This window comes from Salvelinus alpinus, chromosome 1 (genome assembly GCF_045679555.1).
Source record: "Salvelinus alpinus chromosome 1, SLU_Salpinus.1, whole genome shotgun sequence".
NCBI classification, from domain to species: Eukaryota; Metazoa; Chordata; class Actinopteri; order Salmoniformes; family Salmonidae; genus Salvelinus; species Salvelinus alpinus.
The window spans coordinates 39,409,147-39,427,934 of NC_092086.1; the positions used below are offsets into that span (position 1 = coordinate 39,409,147).

The 18,788-nt window shown below is 45.6% G+C and overlaps 1 protein-coding gene across 12 annotated transcripts in view; it reads left to right on the forward strand.

Moving 5' to 3' along the window:
• The window catches only part of LOC139575555 (RNA binding protein fox-1 homolog 3-like), a 399,874-nt gene extending 382,669 nt beyond the window's left edge, over window positions 1-17,205 (forward strand). For 9 of the 12 annotated variants that reach the window (XM_071400672.1, XM_071400609.1, XM_071400638.1 and 6 more), the window contains 2 exons: window positions 1,570-1,648; window positions 4,118-9,947. In XM_071400672.1, the coding sequence (XP_071256773.1) occupies window positions 1,570-1,648; window positions 4,118-4,162 (124 nt within the window). In that variant the 3' untranslated portion in view covers window positions 4,163-9,947. Of the gene's footprint in view, window positions 1-1,569; window positions 1,649-4,117; window positions 9,948-14,326 lie in introns of those variants that run through there. The other 3 variants (XM_071400690.1, XM_071400662.1, XM_071400700.1) reach the window with 1 other exon arrangement.
• Window positions 17,206-18,788: the final 1,583 nt, after the last annotated feature.

The window sequence follows — 18,788 nt, forward strand, 5'->3', positions numbered from 1 at the left end:
TCGGGTTCAGGTGTGCTCCGTTTGAGGAGGCGTGGCTGATTCATTCGGGCCTTCAAAGCCGCTGTCAGGCTGGATGTGGGCTGGTTTGGGAATCTAATCTGGGAGGGATTGAGCATGTCACTTGTGATAACGTACACCCTGCCTGAGAGCCTGAAGATCATATCGATAATGTAAGATTTATCTGGCCTCGCCGCACTGCGAATTATGAGCAGCCGTGCTCGGAGGGAGCAGAAATTGGACAGCGGCTTTTTCCTCTGGGAGTGATTTAATTCCTGTTTCTCTTGCCTATATTTTCCTCCTGAGATTTAATGTAATTCGCCCAAGTTGTTTGTTTTGCTTTGTTTTGCTTCCCTTGTCTGTTTGTTTCTTTTTGAATAAGCGGTCATGCCCATTGGATCAATAGGGGTTTGTCTCAGCAATACCTTATCAGACTTACCAGCGGAGCAATCAGCCAATCATGAAAGGAGGTCACAGGGATCATAAGAGGCTTGTAAAATCCCCATAAAATATGAAACATTCATTTTTCAAAATGCTTTTGCCCACAGGCCTGCTTTGTATTACTGAGGCCCTGTCAGGGGCCAATCAGCGTAGTGAAGCCGCGTGACGTACGTTCTGAGGGGCCGTTTGACCTCGAGGTGGTTAGCAATGCCACTCTAGTGAGAGCCCATTTTGTAGATAGATTAGCCTTAGTGGGCCTCTGGGGTTTGGTGCTCACAGTAGATAAGAGTATCACAGAGACCACCCCTGACCATGTCATGGTACAGCCCATCCTCTCCCCCTGGAGCTTTCTCATCCAGCTCCTTCCCCCTCCATGTCCTGCTCACTGACCTTGAGTGTTGGACTCCAATGGGACACACCATATTTAGATCTTATATAATTCAATGTCCTCCTCGCCCCGCTCCAGCCTTGTAGGCTGGATGTCTTGTCTCCTTAAGGAAAATTACATTTCTCCCTCTCTCCTCTTGGTTTTTATTCCTGGTTGATTTGGTGCCCTCAGTGCTTGGCTGGGAGTGCCTTATCTGCTCCGTACAGACCCTCATTTGCAAGCGAGCATTGAAGAAAAAAATGTAAATAAAGGAATATGTGAAGTCGAGTAAATAAATAAATAAATAAGGCACACATCTTGTCCTGTCTCAGAAGGAAATTGGAAGGATTAGTTCCAAACCAGCAACAATGAAAAGACAGTGGTGTGAGCCCACTGTTCAGCTTGGGTAAACAACAGCAGGGTGAGAGAGCGTACACAGACTGGGCCCAAGCCCTCCAGCACCTCTATCTTTCTCTGTTTTCCCTTTCTTTCTCTCTTTCTCTCTCTCTCTCTGTTTCTCTTTCTCTCACCCCTCAGTACCCATCACTGCCAACTAATCGAGGTGACAGTGAAAAGGACAATGTGTATTCACAGAGAATGATCCAACCACCTTTGAACTCCTTTTCTACTCAGCCTTGTATCATTTTCTAAACCAGGGGGTAGAGAGAGGGAAATAATTGTTTTAGAGACTTGAAAGTGTTGACTTTAGGGCCAAGTATCAAACAAGCATTGAAAATATAATGTCCTGGCCTTTTCCATTGCAGCTATGGCAGAGTCTATGCAACAGCAGACCCCTACCACCACACAATCGGCCCTGCCGCTACATACAGTGTGGGGACCATGGTAAGTCCACTCTCGCTTTCCTCTGCACCCTGTTGTTGGCTAGCCACACTAACACAGAGCAGAGGCCGCCAGCCGCAGTACTCTGTCGCTCCAGGAGCACTCGGAGATAAAGACCATTGAACTAAGCCAAGTCAGTGGGCTTTATTTCCTCTTTGTCATGCTGTTTGGCACAACCTAGTGGAGTGCAGCAGAATTCCCTAGCATGTGGTCATTGTGAATTCAGTGAAATGGATTTGTTTCATGTTATGTCACACAAGCTCACCTCATACATACAATATTTATTTGATTCAGGCTTTTTACTGCTAAAATGGGAATGATCACTACAACTAATTCAATCCAAACACATGAGCATCTTCAACACTAGTATAATCATTCTATTCCTGCCACTATTCAACTCCAAATGAGTTGTTCCATTCTTCCTTTCAGCCAAACTCTAAACTTAAAGGGGTGAAGTTGAATGGTTAATGTCTGTTTTTAGCTAGCTTTTGCAGCTAACATCAAAGATGAAAATACTATCAGTAAAATACCATCCTATAATGGGGAGATAGTTTCTCAATGTTTTGTTTCCCAATGAGGGCATGGGACTGGGCTCATAGACTCAAGGAGGGCATGGGACTGGGCTCATAGACTCAATGAGGGCATGGGACTGGACTCATAGACTCAATGAGGGCATGGGACTGGGCTCATAGACTCAATGAGGGCATGGGACTGGGCTCATAGACTCAATGAGGGCATGGGACTGGGCTCATATACTCAATGAGGGCATGGGACTGGGCTCATAGACTCATTTGAAAGATGAACGACCATCAAACGCATGCAGCAGTGTGCCGTGGGACGTGGAAGAGAAAGAGAGGGATGGAGGGAGGGAGTTCTCTCACTCACCCCTCCAGTCCACAAGGTTGATGGGACGAGCGCTCTCTGCCAGACAAATGACTTAAATGTACCATTCCGGCATGCATGCGATTTTTCAACAACATAAAAAACAGCGTACAGTTCCCCGGTGCAGCTGCTAGCTAAAAGCTTTCATTAATTAAGACATTTATTTTTTTCCTCTTCATTTACTTAATTAAAAACTGTGCTTCTTTTCCTCCAAATTTCCTTCCCTTCTCTGCCACTCTTAGTCACCCTTTCTTAGCCAGGCTGAATTTGGCCCTTCATGTCTGAGCTTGGGTTGTGTGTGTGGGGCAAGTTGAGGGGATCACTGTGATGGGTTGGAAATTGAGGGGATCACTGTGGTGGGGTGGAAGCTGGTGAGGTGCGAGACCCTGGTAGTGAATAAACCATCTTGACACAATAGGAGTTCAGATCTTACAGTGCAGAGACACACCATGAAATAGACTCAGGAAAAAAATTGGTTTGGTTACTAATTCTTTAGTCCTCTTTGATTAATGGTTCCAAAGGAGAGAGCAGCGATTTTTGCATTTAGAAACCTTTCAATAATTAGTTCCTCCGAGGTTGCTTAAAATTCTCTTTGCTGATTTCCAGCGTGCAAAAAAATTGCAAATGCTTTTTTATACTGATGAAAATTTTATACAAGCAAGAGGGTTCCTTTAAATTAAGGGATATTAGCCTTTGAAGGTTTGGGGCTTGCTCAGAGTACATGGGATATTGTGTGTGTGTGTGTGTGTGTGTGTGTGTGTGTGTGTGTGTGTGTGTGTGTGTGTGTGTGTGTGTGTGTGTGTGTGTGTGTGTGTGTGTGTGTGTGTGTGTGTGTGTGTGTGTGTGTGTGTGTGTGTGTGTGTGTGTGTGTGTGTGTGTGTGTGTGTGTGTGTGTGTGTGTGTGTGTGTGTGTGTGTGCGCGCGCCCTGGTTAACCAGAGCATGGCAGTAAACCTAGGGAGCAATATCCTCTGGTGCAATACACATCCAGAAAGGTGTGGGCACCACGGTTGGAGTTGAAAGAGAATTATGATTAAACTCCTTTGAACATAATTCGCTTTGGTTGGATCTATGACATAGTTGTAGCCTGGAAAGCCATTCCGTGAGGAATGTTTTCCTGCAGTCAAAAGCATGAAACAAGCACAGTATTTTCCAATTTGTTGCTTAATGTAATTAATGCATGGAAATTGCATTTGAGGGCGGGGCCCACTTCGCCATGTGGCAAGCCAAAGGAAGAATATTGATATCTAGGAAAGGATTTTTCTCTCTGGTACAAATATCAAAATTATTTCAGACTAAGATCATACTTTATCACTACCAGGTTCTTTATCCTCCAGCTCCAGCTCCAACACCTGGACCGCCCCTCATCAGAACACACACATACCCAACTTATGCATACTCTAATGAACAAGAACTATTATTACTTTGATTAAACCAGCTCAATTAAATGCTATTTAATCCCATGTCCTTCAGACACAGACGTTTTAACAAAACCAATAAAGGAAGGAAATTTGTGGAAAAAACAGAACTCAACAACCAAGCTGTCACCACCTTAATACTGATTGGTCCTTTTTCATCTTTGATGTTGCAGGCTAGCCTATACAGAGGAGGGTACAGTCGCTTCACTCCCTACTAACAGAAAGAAAAAGAGAGAAAGACAGAGACATTACCCCCCAACAAACAAAAATCTGACAAATTAACAAACAAGCAAACACCTCATCCTTCGTGGAGCGCTAAATCAAACTAAAAGCTTCCAGGTCCCAATGCTGACCCCTCCCCCTGACACCCGCCCTCCCGCCACAGACGATTTCTACAACCTTTTTGATGTCATCATTGGTCTGCTCCTATGATTTGTTTTGTATTCATTTTGTGCTTTGGATTGATTTCGGAGAAGTTATGTTCTGCACATGTGACTGCTGTAGATGGGTGCTGTGTCACCATAACCAATGTGAGCCTACTGTAGCACGCATGATGCATGATCAGAGGGGTGTGTTTCTGCAGTGACCGTCAGATGGATGACAATCTAGTGGGGCATTAGATACACTGTTATTTAGCCTATTCTTGAATTGGAATTCAATGAAATTCAAGCAGGAAACAAAATATTGTATTCCAATTAGCATTAGAAATACATCATTATAATAATAACAAAGACGATGCACATGCCCTGCTAATTCTTATTTCACAAGACGCCACTGTCAACTGTATGATTGCTCTGTAATGTTGGAGTGTCCTAATGCACTTGAATTGGAGTCCTAACAATGATGTGGTGTGACAGCATGCAGAGTGAGGGCCATTGCACCACAGTGAGGGGTCAGAGTTCACCTGGGGTTGAGACTGGGCTAGCTCTCGCTAATGTGATGGCACTCTAGGCTAAATGACTTAGGATTGTGAAGGATTCAATGTCTTTCTTTATTTCAGGCACATTTTTTCCACACTGATTTGCATGTTCACGTATTATTAACTGAAGTGTACAGTGCATTCAGAAAATACTCAGACCCCTTGACTTTTTCCACATTTTGTTACGTTACAGCCTTATTCTAAAATTGATTAAATTGTTCCCCCCCCTCATCAGTCAACACACAGTACCCCATAATGACAAAGCAAAAACAGTTATTTTTTATTTTCTTGAAAATCTATGTAAAATAAAACAGAAATATCACATTTACATAAGTATTCAGACCCTTTACAAAGTACTTTGTTGAAGCACCTTTGGTAGCAATTACAGCCTCGAGTCTTCTTGGTTATGACGCTGCAAGCTTGGCACACCTGTATTTGGGGAGTTTCTCCCATTCCTCTCTGCAGATCCTCTCAAGCTCTGTCAGGTTGGATGGGGAGTGTGTTGCTGCACAGCGATTTTCAGATCTCTCCAGAGATGTTCGATTGGGTTCAAGTCCGGTCTCTGGCTGGGCCACTCAAGGAGATTCAGAGACTTGTCCCGAAGCCACTTCTGGGTTGTCTTGGCTGTGTGCTTAGGGTCGTTGTCCTGTTGGAAGGTGAACCTTCGCCCCCATTCTGAGATCCTGAGGGCTCTGGAGCAGGTTTTCATCAAGGATCTCTCTGTCTTTTGCTCCGTTCATATTTGCCTCGATCCTGACTAGTCTCCCAGTCCCTGCCGCTGAAAAACATCCCCACAGCCTGATGCTGGCACCACCATGCTTCACCGAAGGGATGGTGCCAGGTTTCCTCCAGATGTGACGCTTGGCATTCAGGCCAAAAAGTTAAAACTTGATTTCATGAGACCAGAGAATCTTGTTTCTCATGGTCTGAGAATCTTCAGGTGTCTTTTGGCAAACTCCAAGCGAGCTGTCATGTGCCTTTTACTGAGGAGTGGCTTCCGTCTGGTCACTCTACCATAAAGGCCTGATTGGTGGAGTGCTGCAGAGATGGTTGTCGTTCTGGGAGATTCTCCCATCTCTACAGAGGAACTCTAGAGCTCTGTCAGAGTGACCATCGGGTTCTTGGTCACCTCCCTGACCAAGGCCCTTCTCCACCGATTGCTCATTTTGGCCGGGTGGCCAGCTCTAGGAAGAGTCTTGGTGGTTCCAAACTTCTTTCATTTAAGAATGGTGGAGGCCAGTGTGTTCTTGGGGACCTTCAATGCTGCAGAAATGTTTTGGTACCCTTCCCCAGATCTGTGTCTCGGCACAATCCTGGCTCTACAGACAATTCCTTTGACCTCATGGCTTGGTTTTTGCTCTGACATGCTGTGGGACCTTATATAGGCAGGTGTGTGCCTTTCCAAATCATGTCCAATTAATTGAATTTACCACAGGTGGACTCCAATCAAGTAGTAGAAACATCTCATTGATGATCAGGATGCACCTGAGCTCAATTTCGAGTCTCATAGCAAAGGGTCTGAATACTTGTAAATAAGGTATTTCTGTTTTTTATTTTTAATACATTTGCAAACCTTTCTAAAAACCTAGTTTTGTTTTGTCATTATGGGGTATTGTGTGTAGATTGCTGAAGAAAAAATTATATGTAATCATTTTTAGAATAAAGCTGTAACATAACAAAATTTGCAAAAAGTCAAGTTCTCTGAATACTTCCCGAAGGCACTATATGTGACGTTTAGAGGTGGGTAATCATTATTTTTAGTAGGCTACGCTATCGACTCATCTATGAAGTACTGTAGTGCAATTCCTGATAACTATTCACTTTTCAATATTGCACAAAACATTCTGTACCTCAGGATAAACCACTACAAGTGATTTGATCTGACAACTAATTGTATCAGTAGAATGCTTGTCTTGTTTATTGAAGATTTTCTTGACATAATCAGTGCTTGACTTGGGCAGGAGCTTACCAGAGCTGAGCACCGGCACCTCAGATTTTCTACTGCTTGAGCTCCTGCACCTAAATATAAACAGTACCAGCACCCAAAATGACTAGCATAAGTCAAGCATACCCACCAAACACTACCAGTGGGTTCCCCCACTTTACAATGACAGAACATTGTCTTATTGGTTGATTTTGCCTAAATCTCTTTGAAGAGATGAATTACTAGAGCAGGTACAGTGAGAGATTATAGACTTTCGATTATTAGGAGAGAAATGGACTGTGAACATGCTTGTATCATATTTCACTTTCAGGAGAAAATACCTTGTTCCATACAGCTCTAGGAAGAGTCTTGGTGGTTCCAAACTTCTTCCATTTATGTATTATAACACCTGCGTGTTGTCATACCATATTAATGTACCGAGTACACGTCTTCAACTCAGCAGTTACCCCATATGAACTCTTGAGAAAATGGGAACATTTCAAAGAAACTATTTTGTAAGTAGATCAAGCCAAGAGACATGATATATAGATCCGAATACAACTATGGAAATCTATAATTACTCAACTATTCGTATAATGATATAATTTACGTATGTATCCTCTCAAGTGTTATCTGTTTGTTAGACTTTATTTGTGTATTTTGATCATTTTGAAGATGTGACATGTTTATAAAGACATCATGTACGAGCAGTTATGTTTAGTCAACATGTTGAACATGACATAGATTAATGTTGTATACCAAAATAATATATCATCACTTGATCAAAGAAAAGCATAAACATTGATCTTCCTTTTATATACCAGTATTTAGGGTTCTACCATGGCGGCTTTAATATACCAGTATTTAGGGTTCTACCATGGGGGCTTTTATATACCAGTATTTAGGGTTCTACCATGGGGGCTTTTATATACCAGTATTTAGGGTTCTACCATGGGGGCTTTTATATGATTCAAAAAAGCTTCAGACATTATTATTAATGCATTTGTAGGTGTTTCTGATTAAATTACTCTGTGTGTGTGTGTGTGTGTGTGTGTGTGTGTGTGTGTGTGTGTGTGTGTGTGTGTGTGTGTGTGTGTGTGTGTGTGTGTGTGTGTGTGTGTGTGTGTGTGTGTGTGTGTGTGTGTGTGTGTGTGTGTGTGTGTGTGTGCGTGCGTGCGTGCGTGAATAGTAGGGTTGACACAACCCATTTTAAATGACTTTCCTCCCCATCCACTTCCAATGCGCCAGTATAAAACTGAGTGCTGCTCTGAGCGCCAGTGGAACTAACACAGAGAATCCCCCAAGAACAACGGCTCACTGAAGCCAAGTTCCACTGTTTCTTCAACTCAATTAGCGTCTACGTTTTAAGCTGAATTTACAACAGTGGAAGTCTTCTGTTTGAACACATAGGCTTGAGACAGCTCCACACAAAATATATATATATTATAAAAGAGACACATACACTGAACGGCAAGTAAAATACTCCCCTCTGCCTTGGTCAAAGAGAACCTCATAGCTTTGAATTCTCCCTCTCACTGCCTCCCATTTCCTAATGATGCCCGTCATTACAGCTGTTGTTTCAAAATCCTGTTTTGCAGACGGCTACTTCTACACTGAGCTTAATGGAGAGAGAAACTTAGTAATTACTATATAGTACCAGTTGAACCGCTTGAAAGGAAATAGACTATTTGAAACCCCCTGTTCAGTTTGTGTGCAGATAAGTCATAAATGAGTTGAGTAGGAAAGCCACAGTGTCAGAGACTGAGAGCAGACATCTTAATGAATGCTGCTCTTCTGAAGCTATCGTTTAGCTAATACACTGAAGGCCATAGTGTGACGAATAGTAGTTCATGTTTTTCACTGGCTGTGTGTTTTTGAGGTTTGCCAACTTCTTTCCTCTAGTCTCGACATCCTGAAATCTCTCTCCATGACAACTCTTTGCCTCAATAAATCACTTTATAAGTCCTAACTCATTGATAACCTAACCTTGATACAGTAAAACAGAATCTTCCATGAGCACCCACTCATTTCCTGTCTGCACGTGAACCAGCCTGATAAGATGCTAGCTGCTATGAGAGGAACATCAATGCCCAGGAGGGGTGTTAGCCGCCATGCCTCACCACCACAAATTAGAGCAGGCTAATCAGCCACTATCAATCACTGTATCGCTAGCTTCACTTACAGGCCATTCCTACACTACATCTTCACTATAGCAATGTGCAGATCTCAGTCTAACAGCAGCTACATTTCACAGTTCAAAAAGAAAGTCGGCCGAGAACACACCTTTTCATTTACATCCTCTGCTTTCAGGGTTACTCGGGGTCAGTTCTATTCTTACATGAGGACATTGCAGTGATGTCATGGGTTTGAGTGTTGTCAGTTAAAGTTGTAATGTGTCCGTACAACTCTTCCTCCCTTTATAATCAATGTATTCATTGTTACACTGTTAAAATGTCAAATTATCAAGGCTTCATATAACATGTAAATAGCTAATATATATTGTGTCTTATTATATTTTGCTAAATATTAAAAATGTGTATCTATAGTGTAGAGACTGAAAGGTTTTCCAGTTTTATAATATCCTCTATCCCATATACATTTGTTTTTCATAGCTAGCTACATTATTAAAAACACTCAATGAAGGTGTTAAACCACATGCCCAGTCATATACAGTTTGCTCACATTTAAACATGTTTATTTGTGTAAATTGAACGCACAGTTTGTTAATTCATTATGATGTATTTACTATTATAGTCAGTAAGCCTTGATAAGCTGACCGTTTCATTTCTTTCTCCGTCCAAAAGATTTGTAGAACAAAAGGGAAACAAGCTAAAAAGTTTCACTTCCTGTAAATATATACATGTATATACACATATATTACCAATTCTCTGATTATCTGGTTTCTATGTATTCAAATATATAGTGGTTTTATCTGTGTATTTTCAATTCAGCTGAACTTGTTCTATGAATTGTACAATATGTCATTTCTAAAAAAGTATATATTGTCTGAAAGGTGTAAGTAACTGGATTTTGATTTATTGGTACAGTATATTACATTTCCTTTGTCTTCTTTCATCAATGACTTAGTTGTTAGTATATGTGACATATCTAAGCAACCTCTGATTGTTTTGAGTGTCAGAATAAAGCGGTTCTGAGAGCATTTTGTTTGTCATTGGAGCTCTATGTTTAATCTGTTGCAAGCTTGTTGATTGTAATCCTGATCAGGCACAGTAAAATGAAATCTTCTACAATTCCTGTTCCCGCTTAATGAAACCCAATATTTCTACAGATTTAAACCAGCATTGTATAGACAAGTAGATGTTCAATTTAGGTACAGTGCAATGCATTGAACTTCCTCAGTGACAGTGGCCACTTGCTACAGCACCGACCCAACCCTCCCCTGAATTGACTTGTCCATGAGTGATTAATATATTTGTCACTGCAGCTCCTCCAATGCTGGTCTGCCTGTCAGTGAGGAGCACTATATGTAGCGCAGGTGCTATTGTGTTCCCACTCTGCTCTGCTATATAGTGATACAGTGATGGGGGATATTTTAGTATAGAGTCCCCAGTGAGACCTCCGTAGGACTGAAGATGAGGCAGACTGCTCCATGGATGGAGAGACAGAGGGAGTATGGAGGGAGAGACAGAGGGAGATGGAGGGAGAGACAGAGGGAGATGGAGGGAGAGACAGTGAGATGGAGGGAGAGACAGAGGGAGATGGAGGGAGAGACAGAGGGAGTATGGAGGGAGAGACAGAGGGAGATGGAGGGAGAGACAGAGAGATGGAGGGAGAGACAGAGGGAGATGGAGGGAGAGACAGAGGGAGATGGAGGGAGAGACAGAGGGAGAGACAAGGAGATGGAGGGAGAGACACAGGGAGATGGAGGGAGAGACAGAGGGAGAGACAGGGAGATGGAGGGAGAGACAGAGAGATGGAGGGAGAGACAGAGGGAGATGAAGGGAGAGACAGGGAGATGGAGGGAGAGACAGAGGGAGTATGGAGGGAGAGACAGAGGGAGATGGAGGGAGAGACAGAGGGAGATGGAGGGAGAGACAGGGAGATGGAGGGAGAGACAGGGAGATGGAGGGAGAGACAGAGGGAGATGGAGGGAGAGACAGGGGGAGATGGAGGGAGAGACAGGGAGATGGAGGGAGAGACAGAGGGAGATGGAGGGAGAGACAGAGGGAGATGGAGGGAGAGACAGGGAGATGGAGGGAGAGACAGAGGGAGTATGGAGGGAGAGACAGAGGGAGATGGAGGGAGAGGGAGAGGGAGAGACAGAAGGAGAGACAGAGAGATGGAGGGAGATGGAGGGAGAGACAGGGAGATGGAGGGAGAGACAGAGGGAGAGACAGAGGGAGAGACAGAGAGATGGAGGGAGAGACAGAGGGAGATGGAGGGAGAGACAGGGAGTTGGAGGGAGAGACAGAGGGAGATGGAGGGAGAGACAGGGAGATGGAGGGAGAGACAGGGAGATGGAGGGAGAGACAGAGGGAGTATGGAGGGAGAGACAGAGGGAGATGGAGGGAGAGACAGAGGGAGATGGAGGGAGAGACAGGGAGATGGAGGGAGAGACAGAGGGAGTATGGAGGGAGAGACAGAGGGAGATGGAGGGAGAGACAGAGGGAGATGGAGGGAGAGACAGGGAGATGGAGGGAGAGGCAGAGGGAGTATGGAGGGAGAGACAGAGGGAGATGGAGGGAGAGACAGAGGGAGAGACAAGGAGATGGAGGGAGAGACACAGGGAGATGGAGGGAGAGACACAGGGAGATGGAGGGAGAGACAGAGGGAGATGGAGGGAGAGACAGAGGGAGATGGAGGGAGAGACAGAGGGAGTATGGAGGGAGAGACAGAGGGAGATGGAGGGAGAGACAGAGGGAGATGGAGGGAGAGACAGAGGGAGATGGAGGGAGAGACAGGGAGATGGAGGGAGAGACAGAGGGAGTATGGAGGGAGAGACAGAGGGAGAGACAAGGAGATGGAGGGAGAGACACAGGGAGATGGAGGGAGAGACACAGGGAGATGGAGGGAGAGACAGAGGGAGATGGAGGGAGAGACAGAGGGAGTATGGAGGGAGAGACAGAGGGAGTATGGAGGGAGAGACAGAGGGAGATGGAGGGAGAGACAGAGGGAGATGGAGGGAGAGACAGAGGGAGAGACAAGGAGATGGAGGGAGAGACACAGGAAGATGGAGGGAGAGACAGAGGGAGAGACAGGGAGATGGAGGGAGAGACAGAGAGATGGAGGGAGAGACAGAGGGAGATGGAGGGAGAGACAGGGAGACACAGAGGGAGATGGAGGGAGAGACAGAGGGAGAGACAGGGTATGGAGGGAGAGACAGAGAGATGGAGGGAGAGACAGAGGGAGATGGAGGGAGAGACAGGGAGATGGAGGGAGACACAGAGGGATATGGAGGGAGAGACAGAGGGAGATGGAGGGAGAGACAGAGGGAGATGGAGGGAGAGACAGAGGGAGATGGAGGGAGAGACAATGAGATGGAGGGAGAGACACAGGGAGATGGAGGGAGAGACAGAGGGAGATGGAGGGAGATACAGAGGGAGTATGGAGGGAGAGACAGAGGGAGATGGAGGGAGAGACAGAGGGAGATGGAGGGAGAGACAGAGGGAGAGACAAGGAGATGGAGGGAGAGACACAGGGAGATGGAGGGAGAGACACAGGGAGATGGAGGGAGAGACAGAGGGAGATGGAGGGAGTGACAGAGGGAGATGGATGGAGAGACAGAGAGAGATGGATGAAGAGACAGAGGGAGAGGGAGAGACAGAGGGAGATGGAGGGAGAGACAGGGAGATGGATGGAGAAACAGACAGAGAGATGGAGGGAGTGACAGAGGGAGATGGATGGAGAGACAGAGAGAGATGGATGAAGAGACAGAGGGAGAGGGAGAGACAGAGGGAGATGGAGGGAGAGACAGGGAGATGAAGGGAGAAACAGACAGAGAGATGGAGGGAGTGACAGAGGGAGATGGAGGAAGAGACAGGGAGATGGAGGGAGAGACAAAGAGTCATTCTGGGCTGAGATTAGCATGCCATGCGTTCAATTGTTACTTCTCCGGAGGAGGTGTAAAAAAGCACTACAAAGCCATGTCAAAATGAAAGCCTCGCCTCGTTTTCCTCTACAGCTCGGTGTGCTGCTGAATTAGGGAGAGACTGTCATGACAAGGGTCCCAGGATACCTGTCTCTCTCCTCCCTCTCTCTCCTCCCTCTCTCCCTCTCTCTCTCTCTCTCTCTCTCTCCCTCTCTCTCTCCTCCCTCTCCCCCTCTTTCTTCTCCCTCTCTCGCTCTCTCTCCTCCCTCTCTCCCTCTCTCTCTCTCTCTCCCTCTCTCTCTCCTCCCTCTCCCCCTCTTTCTTCTCCCTCTCTCCCTCTCTCCTCCCTCTCTCCCTCTCTCTTCTCCCTCTCTCCCTCTCTCTCCTCCCTCTCCCCCTCTTTCTTCTCCCTCTCTCCCTCTCTCTCCTCCCTCTCTCCCTCTCTCCTCCTTCTCTCCCTCTTTCTTCTCCCTCTCTCCCTCTCTCTCCTCCCTCTCTCCATCTCTCTTCTCCCTCTCTCCATCTCTCTCCTCCCTCTCTCTCTCTCTCTCCATCTCTCTTCTCCATCTCTCCCTATCTCTCCTCCCACTCTCACTCTCCCTCCTCCCTCTCTCCCTCTCTCTTCTCCCTCTCTCCCTCTCTCTCCTCCCTCTCTCCATCTCTCTTCATCTCTCTCCTCCCTCTCTCCCTCTCTCTTCTCCCTCTCTCTTCTCCCTCTCTCCCTCTCTCTCCTCCCTCTCTCCCACTCTCTTCTCCCTCTCTCCCTCTCTCTTCTCCCTTTCTCTCCTCCCTCTCTCCCTCTCTCTTCTCCCTCTCTCCCTCTCTCTCCATCTCTCTTCTCCCTCTCTCCTCTCTCTTCTCCCTCTCTCCCTCTCTCTCTCCCTCTCTCCCTCTCTCTCTCCCTCTCTCCACTACTGCTATAGGCCTCAGTATGACTCCCTTCACTGTAAACTGTAAACTCCAGTAGAGTGATAATGGCCCTCTGTTCTGTGGAGAAAATTAGCATTTGCTTTGGCCTACGCTCTTTAAAGCGCACTTTTGTGCTGTATGACTTTCAGACTGGCATGAAAAAAAGAATGCTCTCTTTTTTCCCCTCAAAAGCTTCCCTTTCAGTAGATTTTTTAAGCATGCTTCTCAATCGGGTGGTTTGACATCAATCCGTCAGCCCGTCTTAACCTGACATTGTGCACCTTTCCCCCTCCCTGGGGTGCAGTGCTTTAACAAAGATGGAGGGGAACTTTTGTGAGAGTAGTGTACTTTTTTATTCTATACATTTTCTCAATGTCTATATTCAAAGAATTTTGACTTTCTGGTTTCTGGTATGGAATCATCATATTGAATAGGTTTTTTGGAATAGTAAACACAGCAAACTTTATGATTAAAAGTAGTGAAATGCACAAGTAGGTTGTCTGTCTATATGTGTCAATCAGAGATGCGACGTTCTGCGTACTTACCCATGTCTCCCTGCTCTTCTTCCTATTCACCTCCAGTAAATAACAAAGGCAACGCTGTGCTCAGTATTGATGGACATCACAGATGAAAACAACGAGAAGAGGAGAACTAGCTTTAAGAAAACAACAGGAGAAGAAGAAAAGGAGTCCCTCTACTGAGGCTGGTGAGGAGAGACGGGAGGCGTGCGTGTGAAGTGGTGCCGCGGCGGTGTCAAAACCAGCCACAAGCGCTACAGACGGAGTGAGCCAGTTTCCACCAGGGACTTCCTTTGCCGGGTAGAAGAGAAAGACAACGAGAGAAAAAAAAGAGAGAAAGCATCCTGTTATTATAACACATTTTATTTTTCTATACTTTTGTGATTTACAGCTTGTGATTTACAAGTAAAAAGTGTGTATAAAACAGTATATATGTACAAATATGTTTTTATGTTTTTGGTAAGGAAGACGAACAGTTGGCCCTCGATGCTGATTCTGTGGTGGAGAGGGAGAGTCCTGCTCTTCTCTCTCTGGCACACCACTCCTGTCACTGACAGACAAGAGGAGGTGGTGATATATATGCATACAGTAATGTTACAGTGGCAGGCTAGGAGGGTTCAGCATCCGGGCAAAAGCATTGTATTACAGGTCCACTTTCTGTGGGTCGGAGTCAATGGTTAACTTCCAGCTGGAGGTCTCTATGGTTACACTTCCTGTGTGCTGTCTTTTCGTGGTCTCACTGATCCGCTTCCTTCCTTGCGCTGGTGCCACTGTTCCACTGTTCCACTTCCTGTTGCAGTGTCACTGGCCAGCTTCCTATGGGTAGTCACTGCTGTTCTTTACCCTGTGGATACTGTCGTCATGACTCCACTTCCTCCTGGCAGCACCACTGGTCCACTCTCCATGGGCAGTACTGTCACTGGTCTACTTGTCTGTGGGTAAGCCAGTAGAGAAATGAGATAAGTTCCTCCCCCAGCTCCCTTTCCTCTCCAAGCCCCAGCAGAGGTCTCTGATTCACGACGAGAGAAAGAGAGAGAGTTTGATGCGTTAGTCCCTGACTTTCCTCACCTGCCAGGGTCAAAGCCCAAGCCTTTGTGTCTCTATCTGCACCAGTGGACAAAGTATCTCAAACAGACAGACCAACAAGCCAGGGTGCATTTAACTAACGATGCACGTTTCCAGAGAAGAGAAATACTCATCAATGTCCATGTAACAATTGAATTATAATCGAATAATCTAATTGTAATACATCAGCAGGTGCATAACCAAAACACAAGCCTAAGGCATATGGACTATGTCGCTTGATAAACATTATAGAACTAGTGCCCATCCAATGGTAATAAAGGAATGAGGGCTGAAACATGTCAATTACAATGTTGTTTTGTCAATGTATTCTGAGAATATTTATTTGTGTGATTTGCAGCACTGAAAACTTTTAAAGAAGAAAAAAACGTTTTAATTTGTTGAAGCAACCTTACTTTATATCAGGAGAGTCACTGTAAACATGTGTTTAAACAAGAATGTTGGTTCAGTTCTTGAATGTATTTTAATGTCTAGGGTGTCCAACAAGTATGTATTCTTTTTCTGTATATAAATATATATATATATATATATACATATCTATTATATGGGCTGTGGTGGTGTCAGGGAGTAGAGGGGGTAGATAAGGGGCACCCTCCTACAAGCTATACCCCTGATATACTGTAACATGTGATCATGTGTTATACGACTGAAAGCGTGATGGTGATTGTGTGAACTGATCTTCCCCTCCCCCTGCACTTAAAGAGATTGGACAGGATCTTAAGCACTTACAAATTCGTAACATGCTGTATGAATTGGAATTCGTAACATATCATGCACATTCTTTTTGCAAGACAAAATGGATGACGTTGTACACAATTGTGCACAGTTTTCGGGGACCGAAAAACTACTGTCTGAAATTATATGAAACCTTCATAATGCATCTTTAAAGAAACACACATATGAACACACACTCAAATACAGAGAATGACAGACACACGTTTTGGCCTAGAAATATGCTACAGAACTGCTTAACAACTTGCTGATTGCCAACAGATAGCTAGTGCTCCAGATAGTCATACACAACTACTCTGGCCCTGCAGGGCCCCAACTACTTTCTCTCAGCTACAGACACCCTTATGGAAATAACATGTATTTTCATCATCACATTAAGTAACAGGTCCGGTTGAGGAAGGCAATGATCATAAGCAGGTTTAGTGTATAGATGTAGATTTGATTGTGAGAGTTACATAGTGTATGTGGCTAACTAACTCCCAGTCAGTTTCAGGTGAAATGTGAGTGTGAAGAAACAGCAGGTGGGATGTCAGGCAGGCAGGCAGTAGGCCACCCTCCTGATCTCTGTGTAGACTGCAAGTACCAGTCCTTATCTTCCTGAGCCCTGAGCACAATGGCTTGAGCTGTGACATGAGCAGGATATCCCTCTGAGAGAGAGTTACTACTGTACCACCCCCTCCCGTTCTACTGTGTGAGTCTACCGCCCCTTTTGTATTCCTTACCCTACTGTACATAATATCCCCCCTCGCGATACCCCCTCCCCTCTGACTCCCAAAATCTTGTATTTTGTTCTATAATGACACATTTATTTATAAGGATTTTTTAAATATATCTCTTTCTCCTTTTTGTAAATGTTCCAGTTAAATAAAGTTCAAAAATGTTAAAAAATTCAATGGATATATTGAAAGGTAAAAGTCTCTAAAAGTCCCCTCTCCTCTGGCTCTGTATTCTAAACTTTGTGTTTCTTTTTTTCTCTTTCTGTATGCTTCTCTTATGTGCTTCAGATTAAGAGTTCTATTTATTATGGCATTAACGTTATTATAATTATGACTAATTATTAATATTATCATCATCCTCATCCTCATCATCATTATTATCATTAATAAACGTGTCTACTTCAACCAAAAGGTAGTGTATTTTTGGCCTGAGTGTTACAGTGTAGAGGAAGATGAGTTACTGTAGGAGTGTGTGTAGTGTGTGTAGACTCTAAGGACAGAACATCCCTTGATGGGACATCACAATGACACCAAGAGCTGGGGGAGATGTGCTGGGTGGAAGGGGGAGAGCTGGGGGAGATGTGCTGGGTGGAAGGGGGAGAGCTGGGGGAGATGTGCCAGGTGGAAGGGGGAGAGCTGGGGGAGATGTGCCAGGTGGAAGGGGGAGAGCTGGGGGAGATGTGCCAGGTGGAAGGGGGAGAGCTGGGGGAGATGTGTCAGGTGGAAGGGGGAGAGCTGGGGGAGATGTGCCAGGGAGCTGGGGGAGATGTGCCAGGTGGAAGGGGGAGAGCTGGGGGAGATGTGCCAGGTGGAAGGGGGAGAGCTGGGGGAGATGTGCCAGGTGGAAGGGGGAGAGCTGGGGGAGATGTGCCAGGTGGTAGGGGGAGAGCTGGGGGAGATGTGCCAGGTGGAAGGGGGAGAGCTGGGGGAGATGTACCACGTGGAAGGGGGAGAGCTGGGGGAGATGTGCCAGGTGGAAGGGGGAGAGCTGGGGGAGATGTGCCAGGTGGAAGGGGGAGAGCTGGGGGAGATGTGCCACGTGGAAGGGGGAGAGCTGGGGGAGATGTGCCAGGTGGAAGGGGGAGAGCTGGGGGAGATGTGCCACGTGGAAGGGGGAGAGCTGGGGGAGATGTGCCAGGTGGAAGGGGGAGAGCTGGGGGAGATGTGGCAGGTGGAAGGGGGAGAGCTGGGGGAGATGTGCCAGGTGGAAGGGGGAGAGCTGGGGGAGATGTGCCAGGTGGAAGGGGGAGAGCTGAGGGAGATGTGCCAGGTGGAAGGGGGGCGGGGCACAACTCCTAAGCCCATTTGTTTTACCCCAGGGGGGGGCTCCCCAGTGGATGGACCTGGCTCCCGAGTGGGTGGGCCTATGCCCATGGCAGCACCCCTGCCCAGTCATGTGAAATCCATAGATTAGGGCCTAATTAATTTCTTTCAATTGACTGATTTCCTTATATGAACTGTAACACAGTAAAATCGTTGAAATGATTGCATGTTGCCTTCATATTGTTGTTCAGTATAGTTATACACGTGCCACATTCAACCAGTTAGCAAGTCGAACATTTTGAGTTTTCCTAGTTTTGACTAGCAAGTGAACGCCGCATATATGCTTCCATTTATTATGGTAAGGGGATCTAACAGTAACTGCCAAAATAAAGAAAGCACTTGAGTTAATGAAGGATACAACGAATATTGAAAGCAGCTGCTTCCCAACAGGTGTGGTTCCTCAGTTAATTAAGCAATTAAAACATCCTATTATGCTTATGGTCATGTATAAAAATGTCCAGTTGCCCATTATTTTGGCTACCATGGCTAGAAAAAGTGTGCGTGTGTTTGTGTGTGTGTGTGCGTGCGTGCGTGCGTGTGTGTGTATCTGTGCCTCAGTCACCAGATCTCAACCCAGTTGAACACTTATAGGAGATTCTGGAGTGGTGCCTGAGACAGCGTTTTCCACCACCAGCAACAAAACACCAAATAATGCAATTTCTCATAGAAGA